Here is a 25,250-nt window from a genome sequence, read left to right as displayed (position 1 = left end):
AAATAAGGAGAGCTGCTGTACAAAAATCTTAAAATTCATTCCATTAATGATGGTCAAAACTGTGATTTTTTTTGTGTAAAATCATTATTTCCAAATGTAGGTTGCAACAACTTGGTTGCAGGATGATCTGTAAATCATTCAATTGAGTGAAATAAACAGTGTGAATAAACAGCTCAGTTGTCATCAGCATGATGTTAATATCATTTCTACTTCTAGCACCTACCACCTTCTGTGGCCTAACTAAAATGTTATACAACTGTAGCCTAGCTCTTTCTAGCCCATCTAATTTCTTGTTTAAGTTCATTTCTACTTCCTTTATACTCCTTAAGGGCCTCGTTTGAGTTCAGTTTCCTAAATCTTACATATTCTTCCTCTTTTTGCCAAATCTTTTAATATCTGTTGTTATTCCTGAACCTTGTCATCCTTATTTTTCATTCTCACAGGAATATGTTGGTCCTGAACTTGGATCAACTGCCTTTTGAAAGACTCCCAAATGTCTGATGCAGATTTACTCTCAAACAGCTGTCTCCAATCTAATTTCTCCAGTTCATGCCTCATACTGATGTAATTATTCTTCTCCCAATATAGCACTTTCACCCAAGGACAAGTCTTATCTTTATCCATACCTATCTTAAAAATCATGATCACTGTTCCCAAAATGTTCCGTGATGAAGCTTCAATCACTTGGCTGGGCTGATTCCCCATACAAGTTCTATTACAGCCCCTTCCCTAGTTGGACTGTCTACATGTTGCTCCCACTCCCCTTCTCTGTAACCCTACATTTCCCATGGAAAATCTACCTAACCTGCACATCTTTGGACTATGGAAGGAAACCGTAGCAGCCGAAGGGATTCTGCGCAGATTTGGTAATTGTGTACAAACTTCACACAGACAGTCACCTGAGGCTGGAATTGAACTGGAGTCACTGGCACTGTGAGGCAGCTAATCACTGAGCAACAATGCTGCCCTCCTGGATACACTTAACAAATTCTTCCCCATCCAAGCCCCTGGAACTAAAAGAGTCCCAGTCAATATTGGGGAGGTCAAAATCACCCACTATGACAACACTGTTGCTTTTATATCTTTCCATGATCTATTTATATATCTGTTTCTCTATCTCCCACTGGCTGTTGGGAAGCCTATAATATAACTCCATTATAGTGATTGCACCTTTCTTATTCCTAAATTCTACTCACATGGCCTCACTGAATCAGCCCTCCAAGATGTCATCTCTTCGTACAGCTATGACATTTTCCTTGATCAACTCCCCATCTACATCCCTCTCTATCTCACCTGAAACAGCTAAACTCTGAATGTTGAGCTGCCAGTCCTGCCTTTCTCTCAACAAAGTTTCTGAAATAGCTACGGCATCATAGTTACATGCACGATGAAGTCTCTAAGCTCCTCTGCCTTACCTATTATACTACTTACACTTCAGACTGCCAGTCGCACTATGTTCGTTAAACTGGCCCTGCCTGTTTTACCTGTTTAGACTTTGTTGTTTGTGGTACATAAAAACGACTTAGATTTGAATGTAGGAGGGTTGATCTGTAAATTTGTGAATTGTATGAAAGTTGGGGGGGGGAGGTAACTAGTGAGCAGTCTCACTTCAGATTACAAAAGAATACAGATTAGCTGATGAATGGCAATTTAAATTCAATCTGGGTAAATGCAAGGTGATACCCTTCAGCAGGATAATCAAGGCAAGGAGGAGCACATTGATGAACCTGAGGAAGTTGGGAAAGAAATATCAGTAGGACTTTGGTGTGCATGCCCACCAGTTCCTCAAGATACAGGATCAGGTACGTGAATTTGTTAAGAAGGCTTATTAAGACACTTGCGTTTATTGGCTGAGACATACGATTTAAGAGCAGGGACATTATGTGGAACTGTATAAAATATTTGTTAAGCCACAGTTCTGTATGCAGTTCTGGAATCCACATTATAGGAGGGATGCAATTATGCGGGGTGCAGGGGAGATTTACTGGGATGTTACCTCAGTTGAAGAGTTTTAGTTATGAACAGAGATTGGAAAGGCTGGGGTTGTTTTGCTTGGAACAGATGAAACTGAAGTGAGTCATGAGATGTATAAAATTGAGGGGCATAAACAGGAAGGAACTCCCTCCCCTTTGGAGGGAAAATCAATAGTAGATTTAACATAATGGACAGGAGACTTGTAGGGGATGTAAGGAATTTTTTTTCCACACAGAAGTTGTTGGGAATCTCACTACTTGTCAATTGCAGAGGCAGAAACCATCTAAACATTGAAGAAGTACTTAGGGTTGTACTTGTGATGTCAAGATATATGAGGCTATAGGCTAAGTGCTGAAAAATTGAATTAGAATGGTTGGGTGGATTGTTTTTGACTCTTGCAAATTCAGTGGGATGAAGGATCTTTTTTGGTGCTTTAGACCTCTGTGACATTACTTCTACAAAGGAAAAGGGGAGAAAAGTACATTTACATGGAATTTAGTTTTTCAGTAGATGTGCAATGTCATATGGTATGATTTATTTCCTTTCCAAAGTGAAATTAAAAGCTTAATTAACTGTAGTTCCATGTTACCTTGACAAAATGGGTGTGTGTAAATTCAAATCAAACACCATCTTTTAAAAATACTGAAATAATTCATTGGATCAAGATGTATCCGAAGCAGTGACTAAGAGTAAACCGTAAGTTTGAGGGAGTTTCTATCAGCAACTTAACTAAAGTTCAAAAGGAGAATTGCTTAGACATACCATTTTAATTTAGTTTCCTTCTTAATCATGTATAGTTGAATTTAAAAAAGGGGAAATAACAGTAAAGTTTAGAGTTGAGAAGAATGTAGATTAGTTCCTTCATTTCATTTTTGCAATTCAGCAGCAGTTTCAGTGACCTAAAGTAGACCCAGCCTTTCATTCCAGCTTGGAGCTACTGTAAATGTAAAATCTGTCTAATCTGTTTATTTTTGTCTTCATGGCACCTGCTGCTGTTTTTCATATCCACTGTCTAATTTCAAGGGTATATTTAACAAATATGTAAGGAGATTGTGAAGACTTGCAAGAGAAAAAGAGTTGTTATAGTGGGAGTGCTATTGTGTTAAGGGCTTAGATGGGGTAGAATTTGCTAAATGTGTTCAGGAAAGTTTCCTCAAGCAGTATATAGAGGGCCCTACTCAGGAAGGGGCAAAACTTGACCCACTCTTGAGAAATAGACAGGTAACTGAGGTGACAGTGGGAGAACACTTTGAGACCAGTGACCATAGTTCTACTAGTTATAAAATAGTTATGGAGATGGACAAAATTGGTCCACAGGTTCAAGTTCTAATCTGAGACAATGCGAGTTTTCCTGGACTCAGACAGGAACTTAGAGATTGATCAGAGGAGTTCCTTGGCAGGTAAAGGGATATCTGGCAAGTGGGAGGCCTTTTAAAAGCGTGATAGCTAGAGTTCAAGGTCGATACGTTCCTGTGAGGGTGAAGGGCAAGGTTGTCAGGAGTAGGGAACCCAGGATGACAAAAGACATTGAGGCTTTCACCAGAGAAAGGGAGGAGGCATGGCTTAGGTACAGGCAGCTGGGATGAAAGGAATCTCTGGAGGTATATCAGGGATACAGGAGTTTACTGAAGAAGAAAATCAGGAGGGCAAAAAGTAGGCGCCAGATTACTTTAGCTGAAAAAAATTAGGATGCATCCAAAGAGATTCTTTAAGTATATTAAAGGTAAAAAAATACCAGAGAGAGAAAAGGACCCCTCAAAGATCAGAGATGATGGGAACTGCAGATGCTGGAGAATCCGAGATAACAAAGTGTGGTGCTGGATGGACACAGCAGGCCAAGCAGTATCTTAGGAGCACAAAAGCTGACATTTTGGGCCTAGGCCCTTCTTCAGAAAAGGAGAATGGGGAAAGGATTTTAAAATAAATAGGGAGAGGGGGGAGGCAGACAGAAGATGGATAGAGGAGAAGATAGGTGGAGGTGAGTATAGGTGGGGAGGTAGGGAGGGGATAGGTCAGTCCTGGGAGGACAGACAGGTCAAGGGGGCAGGATGAGGTTAGTAGGTAGGAAATGGAGGTGAGGCTTGAATTGGGAGGAGGGGATAGGTGAGAGGAAGAACAGGTCAGGGAGGCAGGAGCAAGCTGTTCTGGTTTTGGAATGGAGTGGTGGGAAGGGAAGAGCTGGGCTGGCTTTGGGAAGCAGTGGGGGGAGGGGAGATTTTGAAGCTTGTGAAATCCACACTGATACTATTGGGCTGCAGAGTTCCCAAGCAGAATATGAGTTGCTGTTCCTGCAACCTTTGGGTGGCATCATTATGGCACTGCAGGAGGCCCAGGATGGACGTGTCATCTAAGGAATGGGAGATGGAGTTGAAATGCCTCACGACTGGGAGGTGCAGTTGTTTACTGTGAACTGAGCGTAGGTGTTCGCAAAGTGTTCCCTCAAGGATCAAACTGGCCATGTACATGTGGAACCACAAGAGAGGAGTGAGATCCTCGATGAGTATTTCCCCTCTGTGTTTACACGGAGAAAGAGATGAAGACTTGGGAACTTGGAGAAGCTAATCGTGCTATCTTTGTGGACAATCCATATTACAGTAGAGCAAGTGTTGGAAATATTAGAATGTATGAAGGCAGATAAATCTCTTGGTCTTGACCAGGTATATCCAAGAACCCTGCAAGACACTAGAGAAGAAAGTGCAGGGGCCCTGGCTGATATATTGCATCATCTTTAGACATGGGTGAGGTCCCGGAAGCCTGGAGGGTAGTGAATGTTGTACCCTTATTCAAGAAGGGCTGTAAAGAAAAATTGGGAAGTATAGACCAGTAGGTAAGTTAATTGAGAAGATCCTGAGTGAAAGGATATGCATGTATTTGGAACAATAGGGTTGGATTAGGTGTAGCCAGCATGGCTTTGTGCATGGGGGATCAAGTCTCAAAAATTTGCTAGAGTAATTTGATGAAGTGACCAGGTAGATTGATGAGGGCAGGGTGGTAGATGTCATCTATATGGATTTTGGTAAAGCCTTTGATAAGGTTCCACTTGATAGGCTGTTCTGGAAGGGTAGATTGGATGCGGTCCAGGGAAAGCTGGCAACTTGGATACACAGTTGGCTCGATGGTAGGAATCAGAGAGTAATAGTGGAAGGATGCTTGTCAGACTGGAGGCCTGTGACTAGTGGTGTGCATCAGGTATCGGTGCTGAGCCCATACTGTTTGTTATCTATATTAGTGATTTGGATGAGAATGTACAAGGCATGATTAGTCAGTTTATGGATGATACTATACAGGCAGTATCATCGACAGTGAAGAAGGTTATGAGAAATTACAGCAGGATCTTGATCAGCTGGGGAAGTGGGCCAAGAAATGGTAGGTGGGGTTTAAAATAGGTAAGTGTGAGGTGTTGTATTTTGGAAAGTCAAATCAAGGCAGGAGTTTCTTGGTGAATGGTAGGTCCTTAAGGAGTGTAGTGGAATAGAAGGGACTTGGAGTTCAGGCACATGCTTCTGTGAAAGTGGAGTCACAGGTAGACAGGACAATGAAGAGTCTTTTGGCACACTGGCTTTCATCAGTCAGAACATTGAGTATAGAAGTTGAGAAGTTGTACAGGATGTTAGTGAGACTGCAACTGGAGTATTGTGTTCAGTTTTGGTCACCTTGCTATAGGAAGAATGTTATTAAACTGGAAAGAGTGCAGAAAAAATTTACAAGGATGGTGCCAGGACTCGAGGGTTTGAGTTATAGGGAAAAGTTGGTCAAGCTAATACAGCTTTCTTTACAGAGTGAGACATTGAGGGAGGATCTTATAGAAGTGTATAAGATCATGAGAGACATGGATAGGGTAAATGCATTCTTTTTTTTTGCCCAGGGTTGGGGAATTGAGGACTAGATGGTTTAAGGTAAGAGGGGAAAGGACACATGGGAACCTGACGGGAAAGATCTTTAACAAAGGGTTGCATGCATATGGAATAAGCTACCAGCGGAAGTGTTTGAGGCAGGTACATTAAGAACATTTAAAAGATATTTGGATGAATACATGGATAAGAAAGATTTAGAAGGATAGGGGCCAAGTGGAGGGAAACGGAGTTAGCGTGGATGGACATTTTGGTCAGCATGGACCAGTTTGGGCCAAAGGGCCTGTCTCCGTGCTGTGGGACTCTGAATCTAATTACATCATCTAATTCCTTTGAACAAAGTTGTAGTACCGCAGCAGTTTCAGAAATGCCATTTTCAAACATACATTAGATTTAACAATAATTATTTATTATGGACTAGTTTTTCTTGGGGGTGACGATCTCACACAGATTGCTGATCCTGCCAATTTTTAAATGAAAGTCGAAGTTCTGCGTTCCTGACAGGATATTCTGGTCAGGAGTCCCTCAGAAATGTACAGCCTTACTTACATTCTGACAATTCTTTCATAGCATAGAATTGCCAGACAAAGGCAAGCTATGCCCTTTTTTCACAGCAGCCAGCTGCCATTTTCTCAAATAGAAAGGTCCTGACAGCGACTTTGACAGCTGCTGTTAAACAGTAAGTATATAAGGTAGTATGAGGGACTACTGAGGCAGAAACACCAACACATCTGAACACGTTTCCTGAAATTATGGTGCCAAGTGACTAGGGTGTCAACTGGGGAGGGAATAGGGTACAAGCTGGTTAGGGCTCTAGCTGGGGTGAATATAAAGTTCAGATGGATTCGCTGCTGTTGAAAGGGAATAGAGTGACAGGGTATAAGCTGGCAAGGAGGCACAGGTAAATAATGCAGTGTTTAGTGTAGGTCAGTGGGGCAGGTGAAGAATGGGTCTGGGGACGAGGGAGGCATGGTCGTGGCCGGGTCTGGCAATATGGGTGCTAGTTATGGTCCTGGAGGATTGTAAGGAGTCTGTAAAATATGCAACCATGCTGTTTGAAGTAAGAATGGGGTCTGTTTAATATTTCCTAGGGAACTAGACTGTGTGTTTAATAGTCTAACTTTTTCTGAGTAACTAACTAATTTCGTTGGAAACATCCAAAGTCACTGAATTAAATGAAAATTTTTGGAGGAATCCTAGTGCAGAGGAATTACCCAGCAGAAAAATCATTTTCCTGGACAATTCCTTTGGAGTGTGCTTTAACAGGAATTCCGCAAGCCCTCATGTACCACTCATATTTACACTGGAATAACAACTGTCTGGCCAATTGAAAATCAAGAAAGTTGTCTTTATGAGCCATGAAATTATTTGTTGCTCTCAAACTTCCAGCAACATGATTTGATCCATATCATGATTAGGTACTGATCATTAAAGTGACAAGTAAAAGTTACAGGAATCTGAGTTAAATTTATCTTTCCTCAACTTCCTGAAAACATCACTGAGACGCGAAGTACCTGTGAAACCACTATCGAAGATTCAAATATGAAATATGGCACATGCCACCATAATGAGAAGTATTTACTCCCCTTTTTGATTTATTTTCTTCACCATCCAGCACTTTGATCATAGTTTGTTGCAAACGAAGGCACCGTTGGTGAGTAACTGGTAAGCTAGTATACTTGTAATAAACAGTCAGTATAAATAAAATATGGCAAGGCATTTCAGCCAAGTGGAACATACAGCCTGTGGATCGTGAGAATAATGTTTAAAAAAGGCTGAATTAAAGTTACTCTGTATGAATGCACGCAACATTTATAAAATAGTTGACTATTTGAATGCACCAGTTACGTACATGATTTAATTGCCATCAAGAGAGATGCCTGCAACATGACTGAGATTAGAAACTGAATATCCAAGGATTTTCTAAATTCTAAAAGAATGGGGGTGAAGAAAGAGGGTGGGGTAGCATTCCTCATAAAGGATGACAGTACTATATTAGTAAGAGTTGATCATCAATCGAAAGATCAAGATGTGGAAGCATTTTGTATAGAGCTTAAAATAAACAGTAAGGGAAAGCAAACAGCAGTCGAAGTTGGTATTCGAACACCAAACTTTTAGTACTAATATTGAACATCTGCTAATAAGAGTTGCATATAACGTAGAATCCTTACAGTGTGGAAACAGGCCTTTTGGCCCATCAAGTCCACACTGACCCTCAGAGCATCCCACCCAGACCTATCCACCCATTAACCCTCTTAATCTACACATCCCTGAACACTACGGGTAATTTATCACAGCCAATCCACCTAATCTGCACATCTTTGTGATGTGGGAGGAAACTGGATCACCCAGAAGAAACCCACGCAGACACAGGGAGAATGTGCAAACTCCACACAGATTGAGACTGGAATTGAACCCAGGTCCCTGGCACTGTGAGACAGCAGTGCTAACCAATGAGCCACCATGCTGCTGTTTATGTGGGTAATATAGTAATAATAGTAATGATTGAGCTGCTGTTTATGTGGGTAATATAGTAATAATAAGTGGCTTTAATTTTCGTATAGACTGGGATAACCAAATCAGCTGTGGAGGATGCGTTCTTGAAGCGTGCAAGAGAGAGGTTTCTGGAACAATATGTTGAGGAGTTAACATGGCATTGAGAAATAGTGGATTCAGTGTATAATGAGAAAGGGCTAACCAACTGCTGCAAAGTTAACATTGAAAATAGTGACCATAATATCGTTGTATTTTACATAATAAATTGCTGTAATCAAACGTTATTAAACCATGATCTTAAATCAGAACAAAGGAAACTAAGGATCTGAGGGATAAGTTGTCTAGAGTGGATTCAGAAAATACACTGAATCGCTGCCTTCCTTTTGGCAATTTTTTCAAGAAGTATTTTTTCAGTAATGCATGAACACCCAAAGGGAAAGGCAAGCTAACCATTTTTCAAGAAAATAGATAAAGATTCTCAAAGGAAGTAGTTTACGAGAATGCCAGAAATATTCTTGAGGATTCAAAAGAACTTAGGGCCCAGCAATGGAGGCCACCCAGCAACTCAAAAGGAAAGGGAAAAGAGAATAAAAATGCATGCGCGTGAGAAACATAATATGTCCTCCATATTGACTAGGAGTCCCTTGTTGCCTGGCATTTGGATGGGAAGCAATTTGTTCAGTGTGTCCTGAAGGGTTTTTTGAAATAGAAGTTTAAAAGTCATCCACAAGCTATCAATGTGTGAAAATTAAAAAATCAGAACAAATGTATGCACAGTAAAAGTGGGATCATTTTGAATTTTTCATGCAGAACAGGGAAATAGACGAGAAGCTAAACAGTTACCTTGCATCTGTCTTCATGGTAGACTGGAAAGAAAATCTCCCAGATATATTAGCTGACCAAGTGACATGGGTAACTGAAGAGCTTAAAGAAATTTGTTTTCATGAAGAGGTAGCACTTTAGAAATTAGGTGAAATGAGAGTTGATAAATCTCCTGTACGAGAGGAGGTTCTCTGGTGTTGAAGGAAATAGCAATAGAGATCTTGGAAATTCTCTTCTGTCATTCTATTGATTCTGGGAAGGAATTACTGACTGAAAGGTAGCAACTATAACCCCAGTATTTAACAACAGAGGAAGATAGAGAATGGTGGATATGTTAGCTTGACATCCATTTAGGAATCAATAACTGAAAGTTTTGAAAAGAATGGCAAAATTCAGTGGGGTTAACATAAATTTTTGAAAGGGAAGTCATATTTGACAAACTTGTTGGAGTTTAGTACGGATACTAGTATGGCTTGAGAATTAGTTAATCCACAGCATCTAGTAGAAATAAATGGATCATTTTCAGGATGGCTGGTTATTACTAGTGGGAATCAGTGATGGCTCCACAACTGTTCAGAATCAATATAAGTGATTTGGGTGTGAGAAGCAATTGTAATGTGTGCAAATTACCACAAGTTGTAAATTTTTGGGCTGTGGAAGCTCAATCATTGCGCAAGTTTAAAACAGAGGTTGTTTGGTTTCTGGAAATTAATGACTTTAAGGCATGTAGTATGGGTAAGTTGCATTGAGGACATGACCAGGCATGATCTAAAGTGGCGGACCAGGCACATTGGGCTGGATGGCCTACTCCTGTTCATATGTTTGCAGGGTTTTGTTGTTGGCTGTATCTGCTGACAACAAAACTAAAATTTGGGGTTAAGGGATCAAATTTAAGGAAATGTAAATCGAAGAATAGAGGCAAGGCAAGAGAGAAAAGTATTGTAATGAAAAATGATAGAGGTTGACAGCAAGGGCCAGACTGTATAAATAGAACATAGAACAGTACAGCACAGAACAGGCCCTTCAGCCCACAATGTTGTGCCAACCATTGATCCTCATGTATGCATCGTCAAATTTCTGTGACCATAGATGGGTAAGAGATAGATGGGTAAATGGGAGAAATAGATGGGTAAATCAATAGAGAGTGATGGAGCCTGCAGTTTGCAAATATAATAAAAGAACAAACCAAATGTTCTGTTTGCTTGCACACAGCATTGTAAACAAATGAACTGATAATGCAAATGGAAATTAATAACTGAAGTTATTTGAATAAGTCATTAAGGCAGTCGAAATTTGGCAATTAAGAAACTTGGAGGTAACTGGAAAGATTCAGTATAGTTTTGTGAAAGGGAAATCATGTTTAACAAATTTATTGGCGTTCCTTGAAAAAGTAAAATGCGCTGTGGATAAGGCCAAGTCTTTTGATATACTGCATTTGGATTTCCAGGAGGCATTTGTCAAGGTGCCACATGAAAGGTTATTATCAAAGTGACAACACGTGTAGTCGGTTGTAACATTCCAACATGGCAGAATGTGAAAAATGAAATTCCATAGGGGAGGATGCTGCAGTCTCAGCTTCTTACATTTTCTAAGAATGGTTTTGATTGAGGGTGGGGGGAGTGGAGGCATAGTCGTTAAATTTGCATATTACACAAAGATGGATAAGACATATATAGTGAAGAGGACAGAAGGAAGTTGCTGACCAGTGGGCTAAAATCTGGAAAATGGAATATAACATGAAAAAGTGTGAAATTATTCACTTCGGCAGGAAGAATTAAAATACATAGAACTGTTTTAGCGCAGGAGGAGGTCATCTGGCCCATCATAAGCTTGCTGATCTTCTGCTAGTCATTGCTGTTAATCTTCTACCTTTTCCCAATCCCTCCGAACATCATTCCTATCCAAATTATCACCCAGTGTCCCCTTGAATGCCTAAAATAAATATACACCCATATTTCCACATAATCTATTCCACAGTAAACAGTCAGAAATCATTGTCCATATTGGCACAAATAACATACTTAGGAAGAGTGACAAGGTCCTGCAACAACAATTCAGGGAGTTAGGCATGAAACCTAAAAGCAGAACCTCTAGGGTAGTAACCTCAGGATATTTCCCCATGCCATGTGGCTAGAAACGGAACAGTATACAATGAATGCATGGCTAAAGAGATGGGGTTTTTCTTAGTGGGGCAGGCTTCAGATAAATGGATCATTAGGATATCTTCCAGGGAAGGTGGGGACTGTCCAAGAAGGACAGGTTGCACCTATGCTGGAGGGGTGCGAGTATCCTGCCAGGAAGGTTTGTTACTGCAACTCTGGATGGTTTAAACTAGTGTGGCAGGCAGATGGGAACTGCAGCAGCAGGTCAGTAAGTATAGAAACTGGGGAAGACCTTGATGCAAATATAGCTAAGAAGAGCAGCAGTTAGAGAAAGGTTGCTGAGATCAGCAGAACTGGAGTATTGGAATGTATTTGTTTCAATGCAACAAGTTGAACAGGCAAGACAGATCAACTTAGAGCCTGGATTAATCATGTAATTATGAAGTAGTTGTTATCACAGAGACATGGTTGAAAGTGGGATAGGATTTGTAGCTTAACATTCCAGGATGTTCGATGTTTTAGATGAGGCAGAGGAGGATGCAAAAGTTGTGGGGGAATTGCATTACTGATTAGAGAACATGTCACAGCTGTATCGAGGAAGTACATGCTGAAGGGATCTTGCAGTGAAGCATTGTGAGTAGAAATTAAGAATAAAAAGGGAGTAATCACTATGGTAAGATTGTACTGCCGACCTCCCAGCTGCCAGCAGGAGATAGAGGAAGAGATATGTCATCAGAATCTGGAAAGGATGTTACGGTGAGAAATCTTAATGTCCCCCATATTGACCAGGAGTCCCTTGGTGCCTGGTATTTGGATGGGGACCAATTTGTTCAGTGTGTCCTGAAGGGTTTTTTGAAATAGCTTGTGGATGTCCCGACAAGGGACGGAGCCATATTGAACCTGGCATTGGGAAATGAGCCCGGTCAAATGATCAAAGTGGGGGAGCATTTTAGGAATAATAACCATAATTCTATAAGTTTTTGGATACTTATGGATAAGGACAAGAATTGACCTTGGATGAAAGTGTTAAATTGTTTATAGGAGAAGTGCAAGGAAAACTTTTCACACAGAGGGTGATGGATGTTTGAAAAGCACTGCCAGTGGAAGTGGTGGAAGGCAGCATGTTTGCAAAGTTTAAGGCATATCTTGATAGACGCATGAACAGAAACCAAACAGAGGGATAGAAAATGCATGTGGGAAATATGTAGTAGGCCTATATAAGGATTAGGAATCAGTACAGGCCTATTGGGCCAAAGTGCATATTTCTGTGTTGTTTGTATTGTATTGTATATCCTATCTACTCATTGTATGAAAAGGTTTTTATCTCACATCACCTTTGCTTTGTTTGTATATTTCCATAAATCTATGTATCCTTGCATATTTTTCTTTTATAAGCAGGAACAGTTTCTCTCGATCTTCTGAATCCCCTCTTGATTTTGAAAACATCTATCAAATCAGTCTTCTACTGTCCAAGAAGCAGAATATTATTTAAACAGAGAATGATCAAAAAATTCTGAAGTGCAAAGGGATCTAGGTACAGTTGTACATGAGTAACAAGTTAGTATGCAGAATCAGCAAATAATTAAGGCTACTACGAGAGGAGCCAAACATAAAAGATGTCATGGCTCAGTTAGACGGCATTAATGAGACAGCATTTCACATGCTTTGAACAGTTTTGGTCTCCATATTCAACGAAGGATGTAAATATGTTGGAGATAATGGGAACTGCAGATGCTGGAGAATTCCAAGATAATAAAATGTGAGGCTGGATGAACACAGCAGGCCAAGCAGCATCTCAGGAGCACAAAAGCTGACGTTTCGGGCCTAGACCATTCAACAGAGAGGGGGATGGGGAGAGGGAACTGGAATAAATAGGGAGAGAAAGGGAGGCGGACCGAAGATGGAGAGTAAAGAAGAGAGGTGGAGAGAGTATAGGTGGGGGAGGTAGGGAGGGGATAGGTCAGTCCAGGGAAGACGGACAGGTCAAGGAGGTGGGATGAGGTTAGTAGGTGGCTGGGGGTGCGGCTTGGGGTGGGAGGAAGGGATGGGTGAGAGGAAGAACCGGTTAGGGAGGCAGAGACAGGTTGGACTGATTTTTGGATGCAGTGGGTGGGGGGGAAGAGCTGGGCTGGTTGTGTGGTGCAGTGGGGGGAGGGGACGAACTGGGCTGGTTTAGGGATGCAGTAGGGCAAGGGGAGATTTTGAAACTGGTGAAGTCCACATTGATACCATATGGCTGCAGGGTTCCCAGGCGGAATATGAGTTGCTGTTCCTGCAACCTTCGGGTGGCATCATTGTGGCAGTGCAGGAGGCCCATGATGGACATGTCATCTAGAGTATGGGAGGGGGAGTGGAAATGGTTTGCGACTGGGAGGTGCAGTTGTTTGTTGCGAACTGAGTGGAGGTGTTCTGCAAAGCGGTCCCCAAGCCTCCGCTTGGTTTCCCCAATGTAGAGGAAGCCGCACCGGGTACAGTGGATGCACAGTCGCTCCACACTGCCCTCCAACCCCACCACACCCGGCACCTTCCCCTGCAACCGCAGGAAATGCTACACTTGACCCCACACCTCCTCCCTCACCCCTATCCCAGGCCCCAAGATGACATTCCACATTAAGCAGAGGTTCACCTGCACATCTGCCAATGTGGTATACTGCATCCACTGTACCCGGTGCGGCTTCCTCTACATTGGGGAAACCAAGCAGAGGCTTGGGGACCGCTTTGCAGAACACCTCCGCTCAGTTCGCAACAAACAACTGCACCTCCCAGTCGCAAACCATTTCCACTCCCCCTCCCATTCTCTAGATGACATGTCCATCATGGGCCTCCTGCACTGCCACAATGATGCCACCCGAAGGTTGCAGGAACAGCAACTCATATTCCGCCTGGGAACCCTGCAGCCATATGGTATCAATGTGGACTTCACCAGTTTCAAAATCTCCCCTTCCCCTACTGCATCCCTAAACCAGCCCAGTTCGTCCCCTCCCCCCACTGCACCACACAACCAGCCCAGCTCTTCCCCTCCACCCACTGCATCCCAAAACCAGTCCAACCTGTCTCTGCCTCCCTAACCGGTTCTGCCTCTCACCCATCCCTTCCTCCCACCCCAAGCCGCACCCCCAGCCACCTACTAACCTCATCCCACCTCCTTGACCTGTCCGTCTTCCCTGGACTGACCTATCCCCTTCCTACCTCCCCACCTATACTCTCTCCACCTATCTTCTTTACTCTCCATATTCGGTCCACCTCCCCTTCTCTCCCTATTTATTCCAGTTCCCTCTCCCCATCCCCCTCTCTGATGAAGGGTCTAGGCCTGAAACGTCAGCTTTTGTGCTCCTGAGATGCTGCTTGGCCTGCTGTGTTCATCCAGCCTCACATTTTATTATCATGTAAATATGTTGGATGTGTTTCAGAGGAGGTTTACTGGACATGGAATGAGTACATTGTCGTAGGTTGGGAAAACAGGATTTGTTTACTCTGGAGTTTAGAGCAGATGAACTTGGAAATTATGATTCCAAATGTAGGTGAACCCAGAACTAGGAGGCACTGTTTTAAAAAGAGGACAGAGATTAGGAGAAATTTCTGTGAGGAGTGAGAGACTTCGGAATTCTCTGCCTCAGAATGCAGTGGAGGCAGAGCCATTGAAAATGCTGTCAGGCCGGGGTATATTAATTCCTTTTCCTAACAAAAAGCTATGGTTTATCGGGCTAGTGGTGGTGGTGGTTGGGTGGGGGGGTGCAGTGGGAAGTGGTAATTGAGGAAACATCAGATCTGTCATGAACTTATTGAATGGTGCAGTAGGCTCAAGGAACCAAATAGTCTACTCAATTCCTAATTCTGATGGCCTTACATTGGGAAGAGGATATAAGAATGTCATAGAAAGCTATAGATAGACTGAGTGACTGGAAAAATATCTGGCAAATGGAGTATAATACGGGAAAACATGAAATTGTCAATTTTACATTTTTTTTAAGATGGGCATAAGTTAACAGGGAAATGTTGCAGAGCTCAGATGTAGAGGGATAAATAGAAAGAAAGAACTGTATTTTTGTTTCCTATTTCCAGTGTTCAAATGCTGGAGAAGCTTGACAGGTCTGGTAGCATCTATAGAGAAAAGAAAAGTGGTTCTGATGATGAGTCACCGGACTTGCAACATCCTGTTATTCTCCTTTGCAACTCCTCCAGGGCAATTACATCCTTCCTACAGCGTGGTGACCAAAACAGCACACAGTACTTCAGGTGTGACCTATTCAATGTTCCATACTGCTCCAGAATAATATCTGGTCTCATTATCTATGCATTACTGACACAGGCGAGTGTCTTGTATGCTTTCTTAATTGCCCTAACAGCCTTCAGAGATCTGGAGGCAAGCAACCCAAGGTTCAACTATTTCCCTGAGCTTCCTAGTGTCTTTCCATTCATTGGGTACTTCCCTTGTCTTGTTCCTTCTTCCTCACATTTATCGTAGAACATAGAATATAGAACTTTACTGCGCAGTACAGACCCTTCGGCCCTCAATGTTGAAACCAATCTGAAGCCCATCTAAACTAAACTATTCCATTATCATTCATATGTTTATCCAATGATCATTTAATTGCCCTTAAACTTGGCGAATCTACTATTGTAGGCAGGGCATTCCACTCCCTTACTACTCTCTGACTAAAGAACCTACATCTGTCCTATATCTGTCACCCCTCAATTTAAAGCTACGTCCCCTCATGCTAGCCACCACCATACAAGGAAAAATGCTCTCACTATCCACCCTATTTAATCCTCTGATCATCTTGTATGTCTCTATTAAGTCGCCTCTTAACCTTCTTCTCTCTAAGGAAAACAGCCTCAAATCCTTCAGCCTTTCCTCATAAGACTTTCCCTCCGTACCAGGCAACATCCTGGTAAATCTCCTCGGCACCCTTTCCAGTGCTTCCACATCCTTCCTATAATGTGGCAACCAGAACTGTATGCAATACTCCAAGTGCGGCCAGACCAGAGTTTTGTACAGCTGCAACATGACCTCATGGCTCCGGAACTCAATCCCTCTACCAATAAAACCTAACACACTGTACGCCTTCTTAACAACCCTATCAACCTGGGTGGCAACCTTCAGGCATCTACGCACATGGACACTGAGATCTCTCTGCTCATCCACACTACCAAGAATCTTACTATTAATCCATAACTCTATATTCCTGTTACTCCTTCCAAAGTGAATCACCTTACACTTTTCCGCATTAAACTCCACTTACCAACTCTCAGCCCAGCTCTGCAGCTTATCTATGTCCGTTTGTAATCTGCAACATCCTTCTGCACTATCCAGAACTCCTCCGACTTTAGTGCCATCCGCAAATTTACTAACCCATCCTTCTATGCCCTCATCCAGGTCATTTATAAAAATGACAAACAGCGGTGGCTCCAAAACAGATCCTTGCAGTACACCACTAGTAACTGAACTCCAAGATGAACATTTCCCATCATCCACCACCCTCTGTCTTCTTACAGCTAGCCAATTTCTGATTCAAACCGCTAAATCACCCTCAATCCCATGACTCTGTATTTTCTGCAATAGCCTACCGTGGGAAACCTTATCAAATGCTTTACTGAAGTCCATATACACCACATCAACTGCTTTACCCTCATACGCCTGTTTGGTCAGCCTCTCAAAGAACTCAGTAACGTTTGTGAGGCACAACCTACCTTTCACAAAACCGTGTTGAGTATCCCTAATCAAATTATTCCTTTCTATATGGTTATAAATCCTATCTCTTCTAATCCTCTCCAACACTTTACCCACAGCCGAAGTAAGGCTCACTGGTCTATAATTACCAGGGTTGTCTCTACTCCCCTTCTTGAACAAGGGGACAACATTTGCTATCTTCCAGTTTTCTGGCACCATTCCTGTAGACAAAGACAACAGAAAGATCAAAGCCAAAAGGCTCTGCAATCTCAAAGAACAAAGAACAAAGAAAATTATAGCACAGAAGCAGGCCCTTTGGCCCTCCAAGCCTGCGGCCTCTAAACCTGTCATCTATTTTCTAAGGATCTGTATCCCTTTGCTCCCTGCCCATCCAACTAGGCACATCTTAAAAGACACTATCATGTCTGCGTCTACCACCTCTGCTGGCAACGTGTTCCAGGCACCCACCGCCCCCTGCATAAAGAGCTTTCCATTCATATCTCCCCTAATTTTTCCTCCTCTCACTTTGAACTCATGTCCCCGAGTAATTGAGTCCCCCACTCTGGGGGGAAAAAGCTTCTTGCTATCCACCTTGTCTATACCCGTCATAATTTTATAGACCTCAATCAGGTCTCAATCTCTTCCCTAGTTTCCCGGCCCAGGGGACTTATCTATTTTCACACTTTCCAGAATTACTAACACCACCTCCTTATGAACCTCAATCCCGTCTAGTCTGGTAGGGTGTATCTCAGTATTCTCCTCAACAGCATTGTCTTTTTCCTGTGTGAATACTGACAAAATATTCATTTAGCACCTCTCCTATGTCTTCGGACTCCACACACAACTTTCCACTACTGTCCTTGACTGGCCCTAATCTAGCCATCCTCTTATTCCTTGATCCTACCTGCCAAAGACTTCTCATGTCCCCTACTGGCTCTTCTTAGCTCTCTCTTTCAATCCTTCCTGGCTAACTTGTAACTCTCAAGCACCCTAACTGAGTCTTCACGCCTCATCTTTACATAAGCCTCCTTCTTCCTCTGGACAAGAGATTCAACTTCTTTAGTAAAACACGGTTCCCTCACTCAACCACTTCCTCCCTGCCTGACAGTTGCATAATTATCAAGGACACACAGTAGCTGTTTCTTGAACAAGCTCCACATTTCAATTGTGCCCAGCCTCTGCAGTTTCCTTCCCCATCCTGTGCATCCTAAATCTTGCCTAATCACCTCATAATTGCCTCTCCCCCAGCTATATTTCTTGCCTTGCAGTATACACCTATCCCTTTACATCGCTAAAGTAAATATAACTGAATTGTGGTCACTATCACTGAAGTGCTCACCTACTTCCAAATCTAACACCTGGCCTGGTTCATTACCCAGTATCAAATCCAATGTTGCCTCACCTCTTGTTGGCCGATCTACATACTGTTTCAGGAAACCCTCCTGCACTCATTGGACTAAAACTGGCCCATCTAAAGAACTCGAACTATAGCATTTCCAGTCAATATTTGGAAAGTTAAAGTCCCCCATAACAACTACCCTGTTAGTTTCACCCCTTTCCAGAATCACCATTGCAATCCTTTCTTCTACTATCTCTGGAACTTTTCAGAGGCCTATAGGAAACTCCCAACTGGGTGACCTCTCCTTTTCTATTTCTAACCTCAGCCCATACCACCTCAGTAGACGAGTCCTCGTCAAACATCCTTTTTGCCACTGTAATACTGCCCTTCACTAACAGTGCCACACCTCCCCCTCTTTTAGCAGCTTCCCTGATCTTACTGAAACATCTAAACCCCGGAACCTGCAGCAACCATTCCTGTCCCTGCTCTATCCATGTCTCCAAAGTGGCCACAACATCAAGGTCCCAGGTGCTAACCCATGCTGCAAGTTCACCCACCTTATTCCAGATGCTCCTGCCATTGATGTAGGCACACTTCAAACCACCTTCCTGCCTGCAGGTACAGTCCTGCAACATTGAAATCTTATTCATGACCTCTCTACTCTCTACCTCCTGTACACTGGAGAAACAATATAAGTTCCCATCCCCCAAATGAATTAGTTTAAACCCTCCCAAACTGCATTAGCAAACCTCCCCTCTCCCCCATCCCCAACCCCCCCAGGATATCGGTACCCCTCTGGTTCAGGTGTAAACCATCCCATTTGTAGAGGTCCCACTACCACAGAATGAGCCCCAATTATTCAGGTATCTGAATCCTTCCCTCCTGCATCATTCCCGTAGCCACGTGTTCAACTGCTTTCTGTCCCTATTCCTCACCTTGCTAGCATATGGCACAGGTAACAAACCAGAGATAACAACTCTGCTTGTTCTAGCCCGAAACTTCCACCCTAGATCCTTGAATTTCTGCCTTACATCCCCATCCCTTTCCTTGCCTATGTTGTTGGTGCTTAAGTGGACCATGACTTGGGGCTGGTCCTCCACCCCCTTAAAGATCCCGAAAACATGATCCGAGATATCACGGACCCTGGCACCTGGAAGGCAACAAACCAACCGCGAGTCTCTCTTATTCTCACAGAAGCTCCAGTCTGTCCCCCTAACTATGGAGTCCCGAATGACTAAAACTCTCCTCTTCTCCCCACTTCCCTTCTGAGCAACAGGGAGAGACACTGTGCCAGAGACCTGTACCCCACGGCTTATCCCTGGTAAGTTGACCCCCCCAGAAGTATCCAAAATGGTCTCAGAGATAATGGGAACTGCAGATGCTGGAGAATTCCAAGATAATAAAATGTGAGGCTGGATGAACACAGCAGGCCAAGCAGCATCTCAGGAGCACAAAAGCTGACGTTTCGGGCCTAGACCCTTCATTAGAGAGGGGGATGGGGAGAGGGAACTGGAATAAATAGGGAGAGAGGGGGAGGTGGACCAAAGATGGAGAGTAAAGAAGATAGGTGGAGAGAGTGTAGGTGGGGAGGTAGGGAGGGGATAGGTCAGTCCAGGGAAGACGGACAGGTCAAGGAGGTGGGATGAGGTTAGTAGGTAGCTGGGGGTGCGGCTTGGGGTGGGAGGAAGGGATGGGTGAGAGGAAGAACCGGTTAGGGAGGCAGAGACAGGTTGGACTGGTTTTGGGATGCAGTGGGTGGAGGGGAAGAGCTGGGCTGGTTGTGTGGTGCAGTGGGGGGAGGGGACGAACTGGGCTGGAAGGCTGTAGGGACCACTTTGCAGAACACCTCCGCTCAGTTTGCAACAAACAACTGCACCTCCCAGTCGCAAACCATTTCCACTCCCCCTCCCATTCTCTAGATGACATGTCCATCATGGGCCTCCTGCACTGCCACAATGATGCCACCCGAAGGTTGCAGGAACAGCAACTCATATTCCGCCTGGGAACCCTGCAGCCATATGGTATCAATGTGGACTTCACCAGTTTCAAAATCTCCCCTTCCCCTACTGCATCCCTAAACCAGCCCAGTTCTAAAAATAATAAGAAGAGAGGGGGAGGCGGATAGAAGATGGATCGAGGAGAAGATAGATGGAGAGGAGACAGACAGGTCGAGGAGGCAAGGATGGAGCCAGTGAAGGTGAGTGTAGGTGGAGAGGTAGGGAGGAAATAGAACAGCCCAGGGAGGACGGACATGTCAAGGGGGCAGGATGAGATTAGTAAGTAGGAGATGGGGGTGGGGCTTGAGGTGGGAGGAGGGGATAGGTGGAACGACAGGTTAGGGATGTGGAGATGAGCTGGGCTGGTTTTGGGATGTGGTAGGGGAAGGGGAGATTTTGAAGCTTGTGAAGTCCACATTGATATCATTAGGCTGCTGGGTTCCCAAGCAGAATATGAGTTGCTGTTCCTGCAACCTTTGGGTAGCATCGTTGTGGCACTGCAGGAGGCCCAGGATGGATATGCCATATGTGGAATGGGAGGGGGAGTTGTAATGGCTCATGACAGGGAGGCACGGTTGTTTAGTGCGAACCAAGCGTAGGTATTCTGCAAAGTTGTCCCCAAGCCTCCGCTTGGTTTCCCCAATGTAGTGAGGTCACGACGGGACCGCAACTAATCCCCCTCAGTAGTCGAGAATGCCCTTGACTGTGTCTCTCACATTTCCCTCCAATCATCCCTCATACCCCACCCTGCAATTTTAAAAAACAAAACAGAATCCCCCTTGTCCTCACGTACCTCCACACCAACCTCTGGATCCAACACATCATCCTCTGACACTTCCGCCATCTGCAATCCAACCCCACCACCAAAGACATTTTTCCCTCCCCACCCTTATCTGTCTTCCGGAGGAACCACTCTCTCTGTGACTCCCTTGTCTGCTCCACACTCCCCTCCAGCACCACCACACCCAGCACTTTTCCCTGCAACTGCAGAAAGTGCTAAACCTGCCCCTACACCACCTCCTTCACCCCCACCCCCAGGCCCCAAGAAGACTTTGCACATCGACTGCATAAGTGTTCTGCAAAGTGGTCCCCAAGCATCCGTTTGGTTTCCCCAATGTAGGGGAAGCCATAATGGGTACAGGGATGCAGTATACCACATTGCCGGATGTGCAGGTGAACATCTGCTTGATGTGGAAAGTCATCTTGGAGCCTCGGATGTGGGTGAGGGAGGAGGTGTGGGGGCAAGTGTAGCACTCCCTGTGGTTGTCGGGGAAAGTGCCGAGTGTGGTGGGGTTGGAGTTGAGTGCGGAACGGACAAGGGAGTCCAGGAGAGACCACTCTCTCCAGAAGGCAGATAAGGGTGGCGACGGCAAAATGTCTTTGGTGGTGGGGTGGGATTGTAGATGGTGGAAGTGTTGGAAGATGATGCGTTGTATCCGGACATTGGTGGGGTGGTATGTGAGGACAAGGGGGATTCTCTTTTGGCGGTTATTGCGCAGACGGGGTGTGAGGGATGAGTTGTAGGAGACACGGTCGATGGTGTTCTCGATCACTGCGGGGGTGATGTTGTGGTCCTTGAAGAACGAGGACATCTAGGATGCACAGGAGTGGAATATCTCATCCTGGGAGCAGATGCAGCAGAGGCGAAGGAATTGGGAATAGGGAATGGAATTTTTGCAAAAAGGTTGGTGGGAGGAGGTGTATTCTAGGTAGCTGTGGGAGTCGGTGGGCTTGAAATGGATATTCGTTTCTAGGTGGTTCTGAATTTACTAATCTAATCACATTACAATTATGCCACTCGGCAGCACTTGCTGATTTTTAATAACATTTAAATTTAAAATTACCGTAATATAGCTCAGAGCCTAAAAGAACAGTATTGTAAGATATTTCTGTGGTATTGACGCTGACATGCATCTACCAGAGTTAGAAGCTGAAATCAAACTCTCACAATTTAAACAGAGATTCCAAATTTAGGTATTTTATCTCCATTACTAAATGAAGTGGAGTAAACATATCTAATAGGTTCCATATTTATTTGCTTCAATGGTACAGCTATTGTTAGCTAAGATCATAAAAAGAAGGAGCAGAAGTAGGCCACCAAGTCTGCTCTGCCATTCAATGAGATCATGGCTGATCTAGTCATCCTCAACAACACTTTCCTACCTTTTCTCCATAACCCTTAATTCCCTTGCTAATTAAAAATCTATCTTATACATGAATATACTTGATGACCATCCTCCTAGCCTTCTATGGTAAAGAATTCTACAAATTCACTACCCTCAGAAGAAAATGCCTTCTCGTCAAGGTCTTAAATGGGTAACCCTTTATTCTAAGATTATTTATTCTATCCTCTTATCCTGACTTCTCCCATAAGGAGAGACAATTTTTCCATATTCACTGAGAATCTTGTTTCAATAAGGTTACCTTTTATTCTTATAAACCCCAGTGAACACAAGCCCAACCTACTCAACATCGTCTCACAGGGCAATCCCTCCATACACTGGATCAGCTCTGGACTAACTCCAATGCCGATATATCTTTCCTTAGAAAAGTGGGTAAACACTGTTCACAGCTGTGGTCTGACTTGTGCTTTGTATAGAGTCATACAGCACGGAAACAGACCCTTCAGTCCGACTCATCAGTGCCAAGCAGGTATCCCAAACTTAACTAGTTTGCCTTGCATTCACTAAGGCCATTATTTTATCTTATCTGTGCCCCTGATGATTTTATAAACCTCCATGAGGTCACCCCTCAGACTTTCCTTATTAACTCAAACTCTCTAGTGGTTACAATAAAATCTCCTTACTTTTATTCTTACATTCACTTTGAAATAAAAACTGTATTCCATTTATCTTCACTGATCCGTGTTAAATACTAGCCTTTTGTGATTTATTCATCCCAGTAAACGTGCTTCATGCTCAAACTGTCCCCATGAATAGCTGTAACATTTTGTTTATTCTTCACAACAGGTTTCCTGTGATCTGTGTGGTTGCTATATCTGATTTTGACGTAAATGCTGTTTCATTGGTTGGTGAGGTTACAATCATTGCAGGCACGTTTGAGAACAGTGAAGATTGTAATTATTTTCATTGTAGTATTTTTAAATCTGTGTGTAACATTAAAAAATTCACTTTCCTAGGAATGTCTAACACAGAGGTTGTAAATGCTATTGGACGAGGTTATCGCATGCCACGTCCTGAAGAATGCCCTCAAGAGCTGTATGATGTCATGAAGGATTGTTGGAAAAGTAAAGCTGAAGATCGGCCAACCTTTGAATATCTCAAAGGGTTGCTTGAAGACTTTTATACAGCCACAGAAGGTCAATACCAACAGCAGCCATAGAACATAAAATGAAACATCATTCAAATCATTAGCTAGTACAAACTGTTAAATGGTATGACGGTATATATGTATACACCAAATGTATTTTGTCACAACTGCATTTAAAGAACTCACTAACTGATGCTTAACTACCTACATAACCAGGACATTCAATTGTACCGAACACTCAGCATCACCGCAACCAGATTGTAAAAGGTTGTATGTTCAGTATCTAAATTAATAGAGTCAAAATAGATAAAATAGTCCAGCTATTTTTATTCACATCAAATCTAACTAGAATAGAATGTTAGTGGCAAGTTATTTTCTAATCTGGGAGTGTGGGGGCCCAGGTGGCATATAAGAGAGTGTGGTGAGATGGACATTCTTGTCCTGAATCACTACATGGCATTTTTATCTCAATTTGGTACTTTATGAATACAGTTAAGAAGCCTGAGGCGGTGCCTCAAAGCTGGCCTTGCTTGATGGTGATATACAATAATCAATAATCTGGTTGAAGACTACTCAGTACTGCTGCATTGGCAAACTATTGACATTCGTAGCTGCAAAAAAATTTAATCCAAGCAACTTTGATCAGTGAATCCATACATGTGAACATGAATGGATTTTCTGTAAATTAATAAAAACATTCCAAGCAAAAAACAGAAGTGGGATCACCGCTTGAAACTGTTTACATATACAACGCGTTAGACTATCATTAGCAGTTTCACTGTTGTTTGTTAGCTGTCATCACCATTAACTATATTGTTGAAGGATTTGGGGAGTTGATATCTGTAAAAGTATTCATTTGAATTACATCTGACAAAAGTTAAATGCAATTTTTTTTTAATGAGGTTGAGATTATATTCCGCAGCAAATCAGTGCCTTGAACATTAACTCTTCCACATGCCTGGTTAGTTATGTAGATCATTTGTTATTCATATATTCCTGATTTTTCTTCAATTTTTGTTACATTTAATTTATTTTAAAACAAAGCAATTCAGTGCTCCTGCTTTTACTGAAATGTGAACCCAGTGCCATTTCTTCAAAATGTAGTTCATTTAGATCCTAACTCAAAAGAGAAAATTTGAACTAAAACTCCATGAATCAGCATTCCATCACAGGAAATATTACCTACGACACAGGTAGTGCTTGAACAAATCATGATTATTCAAACTTCAATTCACGTGAAGTTTCCAGAAGTAACTTAGAATTAACTTTGACCAGCAAAATGCTCCCACTTCGCCTATCACTGTGTAAATGATATTTTATTACATATATTTTGTATAATAAAATTTGGCTAGCTGTTTTAACAGAACAGATGTGTATGCTACTTGTAAAATGTGCAATAATTTGCTTGATAGTTTTCTGTTCTCCCATTGTGTGGTAAAAAATATACATTGTTATGAATTTGTAACATGAATGTTTTGAATAAAAGTGAGTATTTACAATATGTCAAGATAATAAAATGTGAGGCTGGACGAACACAGCAGGCCAAGCAGCATCACAGGAGCACAAAAGCTGACGTTTCGGGCCTAGACCCTTCATCAGAGAGGGGGATGGGGGGAGGGAACTGGAATAAATAGGGAGAGAGGGGGAGGCGGACTGAAGATGGAGAGTAAAGAAGATAGGTGGAGAGAGTGTAGGTGGGGAGGTAGGGAGGGGATAGGTCAGTCCAGG

The 25,250-nt window shown here is 43.0% G+C and overlaps 1 protein-coding gene across 5 annotated transcripts in view; it reads left to right on the top strand.

The window, feature by feature from the left end:
- lyn (LYN proto-oncogene, Src family tyrosine kinase) overlaps positions 1-25,023 on the top strand; it is a 113,770-nt gene extending 88,747 nt beyond the window's left edge. For 3 of the 5 annotated variants that reach the window (XM_048529434.2, XM_048529433.2, XM_059646038.1), the window contains 2 exons: positions 15,308-15,481; positions 23,392-25,023. In XM_048529434.2, the coding sequence (XP_048385391.1) occupies positions 15,308-15,481; positions 23,392-23,594 (377 nt within the window). In that variant the 3' untranslated portion in view covers positions 23,595-25,023. The remainder of the gene's footprint in view (positions 1-15,307; positions 15,482-23,391) is intronic. The other 2 variants (XM_059646041.1, XM_059646040.1) reach the window with 1 other exon arrangement.
- Positions 25,024-25,250: the final 227 nt, after the last annotated feature.

This window comes from Stegostoma tigrinum, chromosome 5 (genome assembly GCF_030684315.1).
Source record: "Stegostoma tigrinum isolate sSteTig4 chromosome 5, sSteTig4.hap1, whole genome shotgun sequence".
NCBI lineage: Eukaryota > Metazoa > Chordata > Chondrichthyes > Orectolobiformes > Stegostomatidae > Stegostoma > Stegostoma tigrinum.
This window is presented reverse-complemented; position numbering and strand designations above follow the sequence as displayed.